At 36.7% G+C, this 17,188-nt stretch overlaps 1 protein-coding gene across 1 annotated transcript in view; it reads right to left on the bottom strand.

Moving 5' to 3' along the window:
• Positions 1 to 17,188, bottom strand: part of prkn (parkin RBR E3 ubiquitin protein ligase) — a 154,624-nt gene that overhangs the window by 81,587 nt on the left and 55,849 nt on the right. Inside the window, 1 exon segment of the mRNA XM_051126514.1 lies at positions 12,115 to 12,233. Coding sequence (XP_050982471.1) covers positions 12,115 to 12,233 — 119 coding nt within the window.

Raw genomic sequence — 17,188 nt, 5'->3', positions numbered from 1 at the left:
ATTTCACCAAGCTGATTACTCATAAAAACTCCCACAGATCATTGTTTTCAATGATTTAACAAAGTGGTTATATCTAAGTGTGTGAGTTGTTTACTTACTTTTTTATTAGTCTTCTCATTAATGCCATTATATTGTTAATTTAGACTGATTTCTGAAAGAGAAACTCGCATAAACACAAGAGCCAGGATTTGTCGCATGAAACAATCACAGCCGAACATAACCACTCATATCCAACAGAAAATATGAGCTCAAGAGCTACAAGAGCTCAAAACTTATAGAAGAAAGATAAAATGTCATAGTTGCTTTAGAAAATGCAGTTTTATTCTTGTGTTTGCTTATGTTCACACTTTCAGTTAGGTTTAGTGTAGGTGGTAACAGAGTCATAAATTTACTTTTCAATTAAGGGTCAAAATGTGCCCCCTGGAATTGATTTCATAATCACCTTCTTATCACAAGAACCACATGTTGTCTTTAATGTCAAATATTTAAATGTACCCACTTACTTCAACCAACATTTTAACTGTTGTCAGTAACAGTTGGATTGTTTAAAATTGTATCTAAATTACTTATGTAAAAAAAAAGGAGCTCATAGGCCTGAAACATTATTGTACATTATTGTTCTTTATTTTGTGTTGATGATTATTAATATCAATGTACATTTCCGATCTGCTGCGATACATTATTAAGAATGAAAACAGTTCATGCTTTTAGTGCCACTCACTAAACATTTCACTTTTGTGGGGAAAAAAAAAAAAAAAAAAAAAAAAAACCTACAGTAATATTATTTATCAAAAATGTTACCATGGTTTTCCATGAAGTCTGGGTTGAAAACCCAAGACCTTGAAATGCTAACACTAATTCCCATTTTAACTCTGATTTCCCAAACCAAATTTTTATGGTCTTGAAGAAGTACATTCATTATTTACTTACTCTCATGTCTTTTAAAAGTGAGGTTCTGAAGAATCTTTACATACAGTCATGGCCAAAAATATTGTGGAGAAAAGAAAGAAGTGTAAAGAGTTGTCTGTGGATTTGAGAAAAAAAAAAAATGTGGAAAAATATGGACAATCTCAAGACTACAAGTCCATCTCCAGAGATCTTAATGTTCCTGTGTCCACTGTGCACAATATCAACAAGAGGTTTACAACCCATGGCACTGTAGCTAACCTCCCTGGATGTGGACGGAAGAGCAAAATGAATGAAAAATTACAACAAAGGATTGTTTGAATGGTGGATAAAGAACCTCGATTAACTTCCAAACAAATTCAAGCTGATCTGCAGACACAGGGTACAACAGTGTCAGCTCGAACTATCCGTAGCCATCTGAATGAAAAGGGACACTATGGTAGGAGACCCATGAGGACACCACTGCTGACACAAAGGCATAAAAAAGCAAGACTGGAGTTTGCCAAAACTTATGTGACAAAACCACAATCCTTCTGGGAGAATGTACTGTAGACAGATGAGACAAAAGCAGAGCATTTTGGTAAAGGACATCATGGCACTGTTTACAGAAAAAGAAATGAGGTCTTCAAAGAAAAGAACACAGTCCCTACAGTCAAACATGGTGGAGGTTCAAAGATGTTTGGCGGTTGCTTTGCTGCTTCTGGCACTGGATGCCTTGACTGTGTGAATGGTATCATGAAATTTTATGATTACCAATGAATTTTAGAGGGCAACATAGTGGCCAGTGTCAGAAAGCTGCGTCTCCACAAGATGTCATGGGTCTTCCAGCAGGACAATGACCCAAAACACACTCCAAAAAGCACTCAGAAATGGTTACAAACAAAGCACTGGACAGTTCTGAAATGGCCAGCAATGAGTCCAGATCTGAATCCCATAGAACACCTATGGATCTCAAAACAGCAGTTGGGAGAAGGCATCCTTCAAATCTGAATGACCTGGAACAGTTTGCCAAAGAAGTCTGTCCAAAATTCCAGTAGAGAGGTATTAAAAAAACTCATTCACTGTTTTGATTTCAGTTATGTTTTCCAAAGGGGGTGCTAAGTTAAGGATGCCAATCATTTTGGGTTCTGTGTGAAACTGTATCAGATTTGACTTCTCCGTTTTGTGTGTGTGTGTGTGTTATTCCAATGCAAACAAAAAATAAATAAATAAATAAACATGTGAGTACCAAAACATTTGCAACTGCAACAATTTTCTGAGAGAACGGTTGCATTTTCTGACAGAATTGCAAGGGTGCTGATATTTTTGGCCATGACTGTAGCTCTTTAATATACAACAACAGTGCATCGTGCTCACAGCTTTAGAGCTCTTAAACCAACCAAAAAAATGTACAAAAATACTTTTGTGGAAGTTGTGTAAAGGTTTTTCAGAAATGGTCGTTTTGTAAGAATCTACCGAAAAACATCGATGCATACTTGAAACAACATGAAGGAGAGTAAATAATAATGATAGAATTTAATTTTAGAGGGGACCCTTTAAAAATCACCAGCATCACACAGTCCTCTTTCTCTACCTGCCACCTCCATCACACACTTTTCCTTGTCCTTCTGCCAGATTAAGACACTCTCTCCATCCATAATTGTTTTGGGACAACGTCCCCCCCCTCTGCCTGACTCCGACCGTGCCTGATTAGCATAAGCATTTAAACATTGTGACAGGGCCCTTAATAAGCAAGAGAAAAGGTTAAGAAAATCATTACTCGCCCACAGGGGGAGCAGGAGGGGGTGAGAGGAAGGGAGGGCGGAGGGATGAAACCGCCGTGCCGTGGTGGAGGAGCCCGGAGATTACACGAAGACACCTGCTTAGAGACAGCAAGGAAAGGTCACACAGACCCCCGGCGCGTCGGCTCAAAACAAACGCACGCGCGCACACGCACGCGCCGCTGTGAGTGTAAATGATTAATGAGAAAAACGGCGATGAATTATTCAGCAACACACCTCCCGCATTGTTCACATCAGTCTCACCTCCCCACCCTCTCAGGACGTTTTTTTTTTCTCCATGGAGGAGAATCAACATCGCAGTCCCACAAAGCCTTAATTACATTATTGTTTAACAAACAGGGCTGTGTCTGTGAGCCAGCTGTGAGGATTCTACTTCCTGTATCCAGCAGAGACCCATCTGATACACACAGACACAACTCAAAGCGCCTGATTGGTCGACCGCGCTCGTGTTCACCGCACTCAATTATAGACATTTGAAGTCAATGAAAACACAAACATGGCACACATCCAGAGAAAACAGGGTTGAAGCACACACAGCAAATACTCTGTGTTTGAACACATGGAGGGAACACAGTAGTAATCACAGTGACATCAATCTCTGCTTAGATATGAAACCATGTTTGGTGAAAATATCAACTGCCATGCAGATCACGTGACACTAAGGACCAGCGTAATGATGCTGAAAATTCAGCATTGCCGTAACAGAAATGAATTTTTTTTTTTTTTAATATATTAACATACAAAATAGTTGTTTTGAATTTAAATAATATTTGAAAATATTGCTGTTTTTACTGTATTTTTTTTTAATCTTATGAATGCAGCCTTTGTGACCATACGACACTTTCAAAAACATTCCCAAACTTTTGAATAATAGTGTACCTTGTTTATTTTATACACTGCCCTCCAAAAGTTTGGAAACACCCCTGACAAAGTTTGTTTTTGGGTGATATCAGCATAAATCCTTATCATTTTTTGGTGCAAATACACTAAAGTAACTTGACATTATCATTGAAGACCAGCAATAATAATTTTCATTTTGATTACATAATAATGGCAATATATACATGTCAAAGTCAGACATGCCCCTTTGCCAGCTGTGATGCCTGGTTACTGCTTTAAACTTGGCCCAGGTTTTTAAAAGATTTTTGGGTCAGCACACCTTAATAGTTTCAACAACTGATTGCCAATTAAGTTTAGTATAAAATGAATTTAGGCCCAGATTATGCAGAGCTGTAATAGCTGCTAATGGTGGATATTTTGATGAATCGAAAATGTTTTTTCTATGTATAAACTGTTCATGTAATAAAATATGTTTTCGTAGTTTGTGTTGTCCCTTATCAGTGCAAAATTATCACAAATTAAAAAGGATTCATGCCAATATTGTCCAAAACCCCACTTTTCTAGGGCGTTTCCAGACTTTTGGAGGGCAGTGTACATTAAATTGTCTATATGTGAATTGAATGTTCACTGCTATAAAACTGCAAAAAAATCACAGTCTTGTATTATGACATGTCCCAAACTACAAGAAAATCCCAAACCCAATAGAAATTTGTTTTATACTCTATTTGAGGAAAGTGCTAGGAACATGTTCAATACTTCTCAAAGAGCAAAACGCTACTAACATCTAAGTAATACTCTCTAATCCCAGCTATAATGGCATTTTAATGTGATTTGTGTCAATGTTTCACAGTGTATTGAACTGTGTGGAGCGAAGCATGAAGCCATAGCATTACCCCTGGCACCGTGTTGTAAGCAGGTGAAGCATTTTAATGCGATGCTCAAAGTTGACCCTGTTTGCCGCTGACCTTTCGAAGCGCAGCCAATGATTACCAGATAATTCACATGAGGTATCATTATGTGGGCTGTGCCACCGCAAAAAATCTAAACAAAATGGAAGAGAGAAGCAGTTCCATATCCTGACATTCAAAAATACAAAACGTTCCTGTTTGTCATCTGCCATTTATAGAGGCGCCATACAGTGGTGGACGAAGTACACAAATGTGACCCTTGACCACAAAATCAGTAAGGGTAGTAAGGGTACATTTGTAGCAATAGCCAATTTTTTTTTTTATTTTGTAAATTTGCTACTGTAATTATATCAAAATGTAATTTTTGATTAGTAACATGCATTGCTAAGAACTTCATTTGGACAACTTTAAAGGCGATTTTCTGAATATTTGATTTGTTTACACCCTCAGATTCCAGATTTTCAAATAGTTGTACCTCTGCCAAATATTGTCCTAACCTAACAAACTATACATCAATGGAATGCTTATATATTCCTTATTTATTCTTTCACATGATGTTTAAATCTCAATTTAAAAAAACTGACTATTAAGACTGGTTTTGTGGTTCAGGGTCACAAATCAAGTACTTGAGTAAAAGTACTAATACCTTAAGAGATATTTCACTCAAAAACGAAAATTCTGACATATTCTCACCCTCATGTTGTTCTAAACCCGTAAGACCTTCATTCATCTTCGGAACACAAATTATTTTTTTTTTTTAATGAAATCTGAGAGTTTTTTGACCCTGCATAGACATTTAATAATTCAATATAATAATTGTATATTATAAAATACCAATACATTTTGAAATCCCACTGGTTTTATAAAAACACCTGGAGGAGGGAGCTTGTCATACACTATCAAAGCATTATATATATATATGTATATATATATATATATATGTATATATATATATATATATATATATATATATATATATATCAATTCAGGTTACTGATACTTCATGCAAACAAGTGAAAGTATTTATAAATTAGTAAAAACTAAATGTGTGTTGACAAACAATATACTGTAAAAACAGATGTCACATAGGGCAAAATGTATCAAAATTTTGTGAAGAACACTATGCAAACATATCAGTTTGAAACTCATTTGAAACGGTTCAGCAGCAGGGAAAACACATGGGCATTAATGTGCATTATTTTAATGTTATATTTTCTTTTTACATAACCTTCCTCGTTGACACACAAATGTGGACATATTTGCATGCAAGCATTTTTATACAGCAGGCTTAAATAACTCACCCTTTTACAGCAGATTTAGTTTGATTTAGTTAATATTTACATGTTGGCAACATTTTTGGTTATTTTGCATTTTTTGAAAAACTTACTTTTGCAAACTAGTCCTAGGTTTTTTGCCTGATCAGAACCAAACCAGTGCAGAAAAATTCTCAGGAGAGTGAATATCAATAACTATCAACACATGCGACAGGTGATTCTAAACGAGTTTAAGGGGAATAAAGAAAACATTTCTAAGGTAAATTACCTGGATTTGTCAAAAATGGTTTTAATCATTGATTTAGGTGGGTAAATTCTTGCTAAATAAAATGTAATGTTTTTTCCTTGTATGTTTAAATGCCTTAAGTGCTTGAACCACGGTAATCGCTGCTTGTTGCTATGTTCAAATATTGATTTCATGCAGTGTGTAATGTGAATGTATGTGAATGTAATCTGCAAAGTTGTTAAGCCAAAAATGCATGATAAATAAAGTTATTGTTTCCCAGAAGAAAGAATTGACTCTGAACAGCCTAAATGAGTCGGCAGTAATTTAAATCCCACTTCTGTGATGACTACCCGTCACGGTGTAGCACATTTGCATAATGCCCGCCTATGTTCTATATTGGACCGGCTGGCTGCACTGAATCACAACCTGTAAGTATGATAAATAATAGATGATTATATTTTCTATTGAGCGTTAAAAATACGGACCTATGACAGTAGGTGTATCGTTTCTGACACACACTGTACGCTGTAAACCAATCACAACAGACTGGGCCATCTGACCAATCAGAGCAGAGTAAGCTTTCCATTAATGCATTGTTTCTTAGGATGGGACAATATGTGACCCTGGACCACAAAACCAGTCTTAAGTCGCTGGTGTATGTTTGTAGCAATAGCCAAAAATACATTGTATGGGTCAAAATGATTGATTTTTCTTTTATGCCAAAAATCATTAGGAAATTAAATAAAGATCATGTTCCATGAAGATATTTTGTAAAATTCCTACTGTAAATATATCAAAACTTAATTTTTTATTAGTAATATGCATTGCTAAAAACTTAATTTGGACAACTTTAAAGGAGATTTTCTTAATATTTAAAGATTTTTTGCACCCTCAGACTCCAGATATTCAAATAGTTGTATCCCGGCCAAATATTGTCCTATCCTAACAAACCATACATCAAGGGAAAGCTTATTTATTCAGCTTTCAGATTATTTATAAATGTAAATTTCAAAAAATTAACCTTTATGGCTGGTTTTTGTGGTCCACGGTCACATATTTGGCCAAGATACAGCTATTTGAAAATCTGGAATCTGAGGGTGCAAAAAAATCTAAATATTGAGAATATCGCCTTTAAAGTTCTTAGCAATGCATATTACTAAACAAAAAATAAGTTATGATATATTTACAGTAGGAAATTTACAAAATATCTTCATGGAACATGATCTTTACTTAATATCCTAATGATTTTTGGCATAAAAGAAAAATCGATCATTTTGACCCATACAATGTATTGTTAGCTACTGCTACAAATATACCCATGCTATTTAAGATATTTTTATATTCTTTTGACTTCACTATTGCTTTCTGAGTTTGAATAATATACCTTTCCTGTAACTGTTTTTGTGCTTCTCAACATTTTTGGCAAATAACAGAATACATTTTTATATTTCAGCCTGCTCATCTCACTTGTGTCACAAGTCACATGGACTACTTTTACAGCCTTTCTGGTGTTGACAGTCATTTTTGGAGCTTGACAAGAAACTGATGTTGTTTAAAAAAGGACAGTGCATTTTCTTCAAAAAAACAAACAAACATATTTTGGCAAACTTTAGAGAAAAAAACAACTGAGTAGATCAACTTGATACACAAAGTATGACAAATATTAAATCTGAAATGCTAAGTCTGTAATGTAATATCTATGGGGCTGGGGGTTTCATTACAATGGGAACAACCCGAACATTATAATTAAAACTTCTAATTAAAGCCTTAGGGCACATTGAGATATTTATAATGCCAGCAGTGTAGTCAAAACTGTATTTCTCATAATTGCGTTCTGGAGAGATGTAAGCCAAGGTTATTTTCTATTAATGTTCAAAGCGCAAAGAAACTCATAACAGCAATAACAAGCAGGTTTTCCCCCTAAAGGCCTAATTCAGTCATGTAGGTTTTGAAGATCTTGGCGTAAAAGTGTCTACATCATGCACACAAATCTGTTAAAAGCCAAAGCTGGATGTTTAAGCTAGGAGTTGCTGATGGAGATGAATGCTTTTGATATCAAGTGCTGCTAAGTCCAATATCTCCAAACGTCCAAATTAAGTGCTCTGACAGCAAGGGCATAAACTTTGCCGTCTTCTTCTCCTCAGCATATTTGGAGAAAGTTCTCTGGAGAGAGTTAGATGAGAAGAGCTGGAACCCATTTCAGGCCTGAGGATTTAAAGAGCCAGACGCATCACAAGATTGGCATAGGAATGGGGCGGCACTGGCACCGAGACAGTGGACAAACAGATTCTCAGCGCCGAAGACCACCGCGAGCAGAAAGAAAAGGCAGGTGCAGCTTAGCGACGTGTCAGCAGCCTTTCCAAACAGCGGCAGAACGCGGAGAGGTGGGAACGCTGCCCACGCGTTGGGACAGAAAGTCCATACGGACCGAAAGATAAAACAGGCCAGGGGCGGAACTACGGAGGGATGGGGCTTATGACAGCCTTGTGGGGGCAGCAAGACGTGGGCTTGTGCTACTCTGTATTCATACTTCAGGCTAAGAAGTGTCACTGTTAGTTAGTTATGAGACTTGGGGCAACAGAGCAAATGTTTCTGGTTATGTTTTTTTGTCTCAAAGCGCTTATGAATGTGGACTAGAACAGCAATAATAAGCAGGTTTTTCCCCTAAAGTGGTAATTCAGTGATGCAGTTTCTGTGGATGGAGCGTGAGGCTGCATTAGAATAACCTGCCACAGCTTGTTTAAAATGAGTGATTTAACTAGAGTTGCAAGGGTCTAACTTACAATTCTAGCACAATTATCCTTCATAAAGAAAAGGGAAATTTTTACCTGTGAAAAAAAAAGATATGTACTCTTTGCATTTATGTTGAATTCATGTGGAGTTAAAAAAGAACTGTCAAGGAGAATTTTATTTATTTATTAGTGCTGTTAAAATTAGTGCGTTAACGCAGGCAATTCATTGTTCCAGTTTAATGGTGTTAAATATATTTAACGCAGGGGTGGGGCTAGGGTTGGCCACCCCACTCACAACTGCTGCTTTTGTCTCTTTTTTTTTGACAAGAAATGCATTTATTTAGTCATAGAAAGTCTTTACGACCACATCAAATGGGAGACTTTTCAGACGTGCACTTCAACGTCGATAGAGCTTCGGTAGAACAACAGTAAACTGCCGTCAGATGAGATGTTATCAGGTCATATGTCAGTAAAAATGAATTTACCTGTCCTGTCAGCCGTTATACTGTGCATACTTGTAGCACACTCGCTTCAATTGCACTCACAAACACAGCGGTGCACACTGTAGCCTGCATCATTTCATATTAAAATGTGATAGAAACTACAAGCAAGCGTACAGAAGTGGCAGCTCTTAAAGTAATAGCAGCCAAATAACCTAATAACCCAGCTGCTGTCATGTCTATTAATCAGAGAACAAAAGAACAAAAAAAGGAAATCAATAACTTTTGTTGCTTTGAAGATTCATCTATATTTAATTTAGTATTGAGTGTTTGATGACTTCATTCAATTTCTGTGTACTTCCTACTTGCTGAAGTGCACAGGTAAATATGACATTTATTATAATGCTCATGCCCGACAAAACGCATGCTTCAGAATTGATCGTGAGGCGAAATTTTTTGCATATTTCACTTTTTTTTTGAAAACTTACTTTTGCGATCTACAGTAGTCAACATTTGAAGTGGATCAGAAAAGTTAAACAAAGTTGTCCTAAGACAAAAATAGGTTTTGTTTTGGTTTTAGGACAACTTTGATGAAAGGTTTTGATTGGTATTTGATGTTGACTACTGTAGTCCTAGGTTTTCACCCGATCGGAACCAAACCAGTGCAGACAGATTCTCTGGGGAGTGAATATCAATAATTGTCAAAAAAAAAAGTTGAACTTTAGACTCACAGATGCCAAAACGTTTGGAAGGGGCAGGGCCACTTTTAGTAAAATACCTATAACACCTGAACGGAATGAGATATCTCCGCCAAACTCAAAACACTTATATAAGAGCTCAATCTGACCTCACAGAAAAAAAAAACGTGGAGCTTGACCACTAGGTGGCACTATAAGAGGGAAAAAAAACATAAAATGGCTATAACTGTGCAACCATTTGTCCTATCAACATGGAAATCGGAGTGCACAGTCTTGGTCCAAAGTACCACACATGTCTACAATGACATTTGCGTATCTCAAAAAACATGGCTGCCATTGGCTGACACATTTTGAGCATCTGTTAGACAAGGTTAACAGAGGCAGACTGGAACGAAACTTAGTGGGCCTATTCGACTCATAAGAGAAATTTGAAAGAAATTGGCCACGGGAAGATATCGCATTTTTCAAGAGCATATATGATTGTACATTGTACATGCTTTTTTTTTTTTGCACATACACATGATATTCATATCATATGATAGACCTCCTCATTCCGGACAATTTTGCCTCTAGAACCACTGCTGTCAATCAAAACGTTCATTAAATATTCAAGATTATTCAAAAAGGCTACTTTTGCAAACTAGTCCTAGGTTTTTTGCTCAATCACAACAAAACCTCTGCAGTGCAATTCTCTGGACCTTCTAGATCTATAATTATCCAAAAACTATTAAACTTTACATTTTAGTAAGCTACAATAGGGTAATTTTTAAAGGGGCATGGCCAATTATGCTCAAAAGCCTATGAATCCTAAACGAAAACTCAAAACCTCTTGAAACTGGTTGAGCATATGCAATAGATGATTCTAAACAAGCATACAACATTTAATGGACATTTGACCATAGGTGGTGCTATAACAGTCATAAATGTTAAAAAACATATTTCTATGGTAAATTACCTATATTTGGCAAAATTGCTTTTTTTTAAACAATTGATTTAGGTGGTTACAGCTATGTTAACACAATGTCTTTTCCCTTATGTGCTTAAATGCGAAGTGCTTGAACCTCTGTAATCGCTGCTTGCAGCTATATTTTATATTGAAATTTTTTTTTTTTTTTTTTTATATTGCATTAATTTCACATTCAATATTTAATGTAGAAACAATTATTTATATATGTTTAATAGCATCTTTTTTATTTACTGAAGGTGAGTATCACTGATACCAATACTACTGATGTCGCTATGAAACAGATTTTTATTTAACTGAACAATCTTCACATAAACCCATTATTTACCTGTGCCCTTCAGCAAGTAGAGAAATTGAATAAAGTTATCAAACACTAAATTCTAAAGTAAATATAGATGAATCCTTAAAGCTACAAAGGTTTTGGATTTCCTCTTTTTTTCTTTTGTTCTTTGATTAACAAAGTTACAGCAGCTGGGTTTTTAGGCTAGTTTGGCTGCTTTAAGAGCTGCCGCTGCTAAACATGATGTGGATCTGACTCGCATCAGTTTCTCACAACTCCATATCTTTTCTGACCCACTTCAGGTCTTAAAGTCTCTACTAATGAGCTAACAAGTTGAATTGTGCGTGGGTGTGTTAGACAAGCGAGACAATGCTGGGGTGCTCCAGGACAGTTTTGAAAACCTCTGCATTTTAGAGACATGTACTTAAATTTGACTCAAATATAACAAATACACACATGCACAGATTTAAGGCAGCTTTAATTGCTTTTTTTGGTAACTTCATGACTTAACTGATGACATAACTACAACATTGCATGCTCGTAGCTTCTTTTGTGCTTTAATATGAAATGATATAGGCGCACATCCGCACTTGCGCATGCAATTTAAGAGCATACACTACAAGCACATTATAATGGCTGACAGGACAGGAAAATTAGTTTTTACCGACATATGGCCTGACAACATCTCATCTGACTGCAGTTCATTGTTCTTCTTCATCTGTACCTTTTTCACAGTCCTTTGACTAGCGCTTGGCACTGAGGTGACGTTGGAATGCGTGTCTGAAAAGTCTCCTGTTTGATGTGGTAAAGACTTTCTGCGTTTAAAAAGATGCAATTCTTTCTAAGAAAAAGACACAGAAGCAGCAGAGAGGGGCTGCCAACACTAACTCCGCCCCTGCGTTAATTGCATTAAATATCTTAAACTGAAAATATGGAGGCAAAACAAATATCTAAAAAGGCACTAGTACATTGGTACCATTTTATCTTTAAATTCGAAAGTGCAAAGTATCTGGTTAGAACTAGGTGTTAGAGCAATTGTCGAAGCATATGTGTACATATACATACCCTGCTGAGAGTAAGAGTGCCTTGTTTGCAGTCTCTGCACCGAACCCGTAGTTTTCCAGGCTGAACGGCCTTGCAGACTGTCTTACAGAAGACGTAGAAACTGCTGTGGGCTTTAGCTTCTGTAAAAACAACCATAAACATCACAAAAAGCATGTTATCAGGAAATGTGTGTGTTTTTTTTTTTTTTTTTTTCCAGTGTTAAAACACTTTGTCCTATCACAGTTTCTAATAACCCAGTACACAATAAGTAATTTGTTGGTTAACACTGTAAAGCATGTAACAACTCAAATTAACTTTATTAAGATGTGCAACTAATGTCTAAACCTACCTCAGTGCAAATGCAGTAACAAATATGTTAAATATTCCTCATATTAAGCTACTGAAAATGAAGATATGAGGGTCAAAATAGCTATGTGCCTTCATATTTTATAACAGTTGGTGCTTTATGGAGAGATGGAGACTGTCTCATCTGTGAGTGACACATGACCTGTGCTATTTGTCACTAATATGCAAGAAAATATGCACAGGAACAAAGATATTAATATTAATATTGCAAAACAGTTTCTTGCTAAGAAAGTATGCCTGGAATTTTTTCTTAACTGACCCACCATTGGAAAACTGATTGCAAAAAATGCCTTGTGGGAGGACAGTTTGTTTAAACTACAGTTGACAGTAGGATTGTTTGGAAAAGCATTTTTAATTCAGTTTGGTGCCAGAAATTACATTTGAAGTATATTCAGTACAGTTCTTTATTTAAGAATGCATGAATGCGACCAACTGAAGAGCTCAAATTCAACTGGCGTTTGTTTGCTTTTGTTTCGTTTCCCTTGCTTCTTGTCCTCTTTTAGTTTACAGCTGTGGAGTGTTTTGAGCGGGACGTAAGTGGGTTGGTTAGAGGATAAGAACAACGTGCAGCAGTGCTTCAGCAAGCCGCTACGGTCCCAGGACAAAGAGCTCACGATCCAATTAGTCAGAAAAGACGATCCAGACATCTTCCTGGGATATGATTTAGTTTGGAAAGGACTTGTCCTATCAGTCTGTCCCATCCTAGTTTAAATCACTCATGCACACACATGCACACACCTGGGAGCAGCATTCTCATTAGAGCTAAAAGCATGGGGCACCGAGGAGGTACACGATACCTTGACACGGCTGACAATAAATCGAGCAGAGTGGGTTTTATAAGACAGGCACCCTATTATTTATGATTTCTGCAGGATTCCTCCATTATGCTAATGCTTTTACAGGAAGAAGGGCTGGATAAAAGAGGTGGCGTGATTGGACTAAGTAGCCGAGTGGGCCGCTAGCCAGAGCGAGGTTGAAAAGGGAAGGGCGGGCAGAGGACAGCTTGTAAAAGCGCCACCATTGTGGCAAATGACAGCATCCACTTCACCAACCTGTGCGCTTACAAAAACATTCAAACGCTCTCTCTGAGAGCTGCATATTACTGCTGAAAAGGAGGTCACCAAAGCCTTAGTGGTGCACAAACGAATGTAAATGAAAGGATATACAGTACTTACAAAGGAATTCTAGTTTGGTGGGACTGAAAGCATTGCTTTCGAAGTGGGTCTGTGGCAATTGCTTTAAGATGGCACAGGAAGCATGGCTTCCTTTTAATATACAAAAAAAACAAAACAAAAAAAAGACTGGGCACCACACAAAATAATCAGTATATAAAGAGAGTGTTAATAGCAGATGTTTTAATTTTACCCATGGTTTCAAAGACAAAGCATAAGCCTAGTCCCAGACTAAAATGTTGTTTTAACTTAAAGAACCTAGGACTGACTGATCTTTAAATATGTCACTTCCATTGTTTGTCTTAAGATGTACATCAGTAATGTTTTATCTAAGGCACATTTATAAAAGGTACTTAAATGTCCTAATTATAGTCTAATCCTGGCTTAATCTAAGACCTGTTTGTAAAACCGGGCCTAAAGGAATTGTTTTGTTTGATTAAAGGAGAGTCCCCTTTCAAAACAAAGATTCACATATAATGTACTCACCCTCTTGTCATCCAGGATGTTCATGTCTTTCTTTCTTCAGTCGTAAAGAAATTATGTTTTTTGAGGAAAACATTTCAGTATTTTTCTTGATATAATGATGCCCTGATTTTGAACTTCCAAAATGCAGTTTAAATGCGGCTTCAAACGATCCCAAATGCGGTTGTAAATTATCCCAGCCGAGGAAGAAAGGTCTTATCTAGAATAATGATCGGTTATTTTCATTTAAATAATACAATTTATATACTTTTTAACGTCAAACACTCGTCTTGTCTTACTCTGCCTGAACTGTTTTGTTTTTCTGGTTCATGACAGGTTATGTCAAAACCCTAACTGTCTTGAGCCAGAATACACAGAGTAAGGCAGAGCAAGGCAAGACGAGCATTTGAGATTAAAAAGTATTTAAATTGCATTTTTTTAATGAAAATAACCAATTGTTTCACTGATAAGACCCTTCTTCCTCGGCTGGGATCGTTTACAGCTGTATTCGGGATCGTTTGAAGCCGCATTTAAACTGCATTTTGGAAGTTCAAAATCGGGGCACCATATCAGTCCATTATATGGAGAAAAATGCTGAAATGTTTTCCTCAAAAAACATAATTTCTTTACGACTGAAAAAACTAAGACATAAACATCTTGGATGACAAGGGGGTGAGTACATTATATATGAATTTTTGTTTTGGAAGTGGACTTTAATATCTGAAAAGTTGCATTGAACTGTGCAATAAACCAAATCAATTCAAACTTTTATTTAATAATGCATAATATTATTATATTGGAGGATATAAATGAAAAAAAAATTCAATAATTCTTCATTTAGTAAAAAATACATCAATAAATGTTTACTCTATTTTACTCGCAACAATAATGGTGCTTGTTAAACTGGAATAAAAGACAGAATTTGAACATTGGCTAATATATAGTTCTTTCAAATCAGGCTCATTAAAAAAAAAAAAAAAAAACATGCCTGTTGTGACATTTCTGCAAAATATTATGTTGATTCAAGCATGTTTTGCCACATTTTTTCGGGCTCATACTTGCCAATTAAATGCTGTACCAGGTGAGCTACTAAGCAAGTTTACCATGTGAGAAAAGTCATACCTATGAACCTGATTATGTGATGCAAATGTCAAAATGCATTGGCTTATCAATATTGCAGTATGGTAAAAATGTTTTAAGGTCATAACTAGAGCTGCTTTCGACTAAAGATTTTGCGGGATGACTAGAAGTCATTCATATAAGGCCCTGATCAGACAGAATGTATTTTTGCAGTGAGAGGCGCCTTTTTTTGAATTGTTTTCTATTGGCAGTGAGCATTATGTGCGCTGTTTATGCGCCCCGGGCGCCTTGCGTTTTAACCGCCTGCTGCACCTCACGTTTTTGCCGGAGCGCTCTGGGCGCCTGAAGTTGAAAAAAAAGCAACTCTGAGCAGAAAAGAGCCCGACGTCATTGCGTTTTTTTCCATTGTCTAATCAAATGAATGGAGAGGCGGGCCTTCTGTTGTGGTGACGAAAGTTTTACCATTGCTTAAAAAGTCCGGAGACTGCAGTGATGGAGGAGAAACTTTTGGTGTCTATCGTGGGTTACCCGGAGCTGCATGTTTTAAGGTTTTTGCTGATATGACAGTTTACTTAACAGCTAAAAACCAAAGATTTTAGAGGGCTCATGCTATAATCCTCTGATTAGATTGACAGGAAGGCTGATTTGATAAGCTTGCCACAACATACCAGCAGAAGAAATGATTATGAAAGTTTCAGGGATAAACAGTAAGGAGGCTGCATTAACATTTTAATTATTCATTGATAAACTAGCGCTTTCTTTGTTTTCGGCTTAAGAGATGAAGTCGGCAACATTGACTCATCATCTACGCAGTAGTGGATGCAACTGTATGCATGTTTCATACAGATTATATAATCTGAGAATATTTGTTTTCCATTTGAATTTCTTCATTTGAAAGTAGACATTTCTCTCTCTAAATATATATTTTTCATGTCTGTAAGGCAAGTATACACGGTTAATTTTGTTTTGAAAATATGTGCTATTTAAGTGTCTGTGTGGAGTGTGGAAGCTGAATAGTAGCGCACTCCCTGCATGACAGATGGAGGCGCTGGTGCGCCCACTTACCCTTAAAGGAGAAGTCCACTTCCAGAACAACAATTTACAAATAGTTTACTCACCCCCTTGTCATCCAAGATGTTCATGTCCTTCTGTCTTCAGTCGTAAAGAAATTATGGTTTCTGAGGAAAGCATTTCAGGATTTTTCACATATAATGGACTTTAATTGTGCTCCCGATTTTGAACTTCCAAAATGTAGTTTAAATGCAGCTTCAAAGGATCTAAACAATCCCAGCTGAGGAAGAAGGGTCTTATCTAACAAAACAATCGGTCATTTTTTTCAAAAAATAAAAATTTGTATACTTTTTAAGCACAAAAGCTTGCGTAGCACAAGCTCTGAACGCGCGTCCACTGGTCGTTCTTGAACGATTCGTTCATTTTAAATGAATCTTTATTGTGACTCACGAAGAACGAGTCGTCTCGGGGAGTGATTCGTTCAGTCGCGCATGCGCAACATCCTATTAGGGTCTGTACTGGAATTAGTTCACCTGGTTCGAGTCTTTGGGGGCTGTCTTATGGGGCTGTCACGTGATGCTGATTTTGCTAAATTTAACAAAATGACTTGAAAAAAAGATTTGTTCATTTTGCTGAACGAGACTCAAAGGTCTGAACTTCCCATCACTACTACGAATCACGTCTAAGTTCATCGTCTGTGCACTCCAGCTGAAAAAGGTAGAATATGGCGAAAAACTCCATCTTATTTTCTCCTACAACTTCAGAATCATCCGACTTTTTGTTTGTAAACAGCTTTTTGTTTGTAAACAGCGCTTGACTTACATGCACTTTCTTAGTCTTTGCGCATTCGCTTTGTAAACACTGGGTCTGTAGTTCCTACGTTCGGCGTGACCTTTCGACATGATTCAATAGTACGTCGTGAACGTGCATGCCAGAACCTGTGCTACACAAGCTTTTGTGCTTAAAAAGTATACACATTTTTATTTTCCAAAAAAAGACTAGAT

Source organism: Labeo rohita, chromosome 13 (assembly GCF_022985175.1).
Source record: "Labeo rohita strain BAU-BD-2019 chromosome 13, IGBB_LRoh.1.0, whole genome shotgun sequence".
Classification (NCBI taxonomy): Eukaryota; Metazoa; Chordata; class Actinopteri; order Cypriniformes; family Cyprinidae; genus Labeo; species Labeo rohita.
This window is presented reverse-complemented; position numbering and strand designations above follow the sequence as displayed.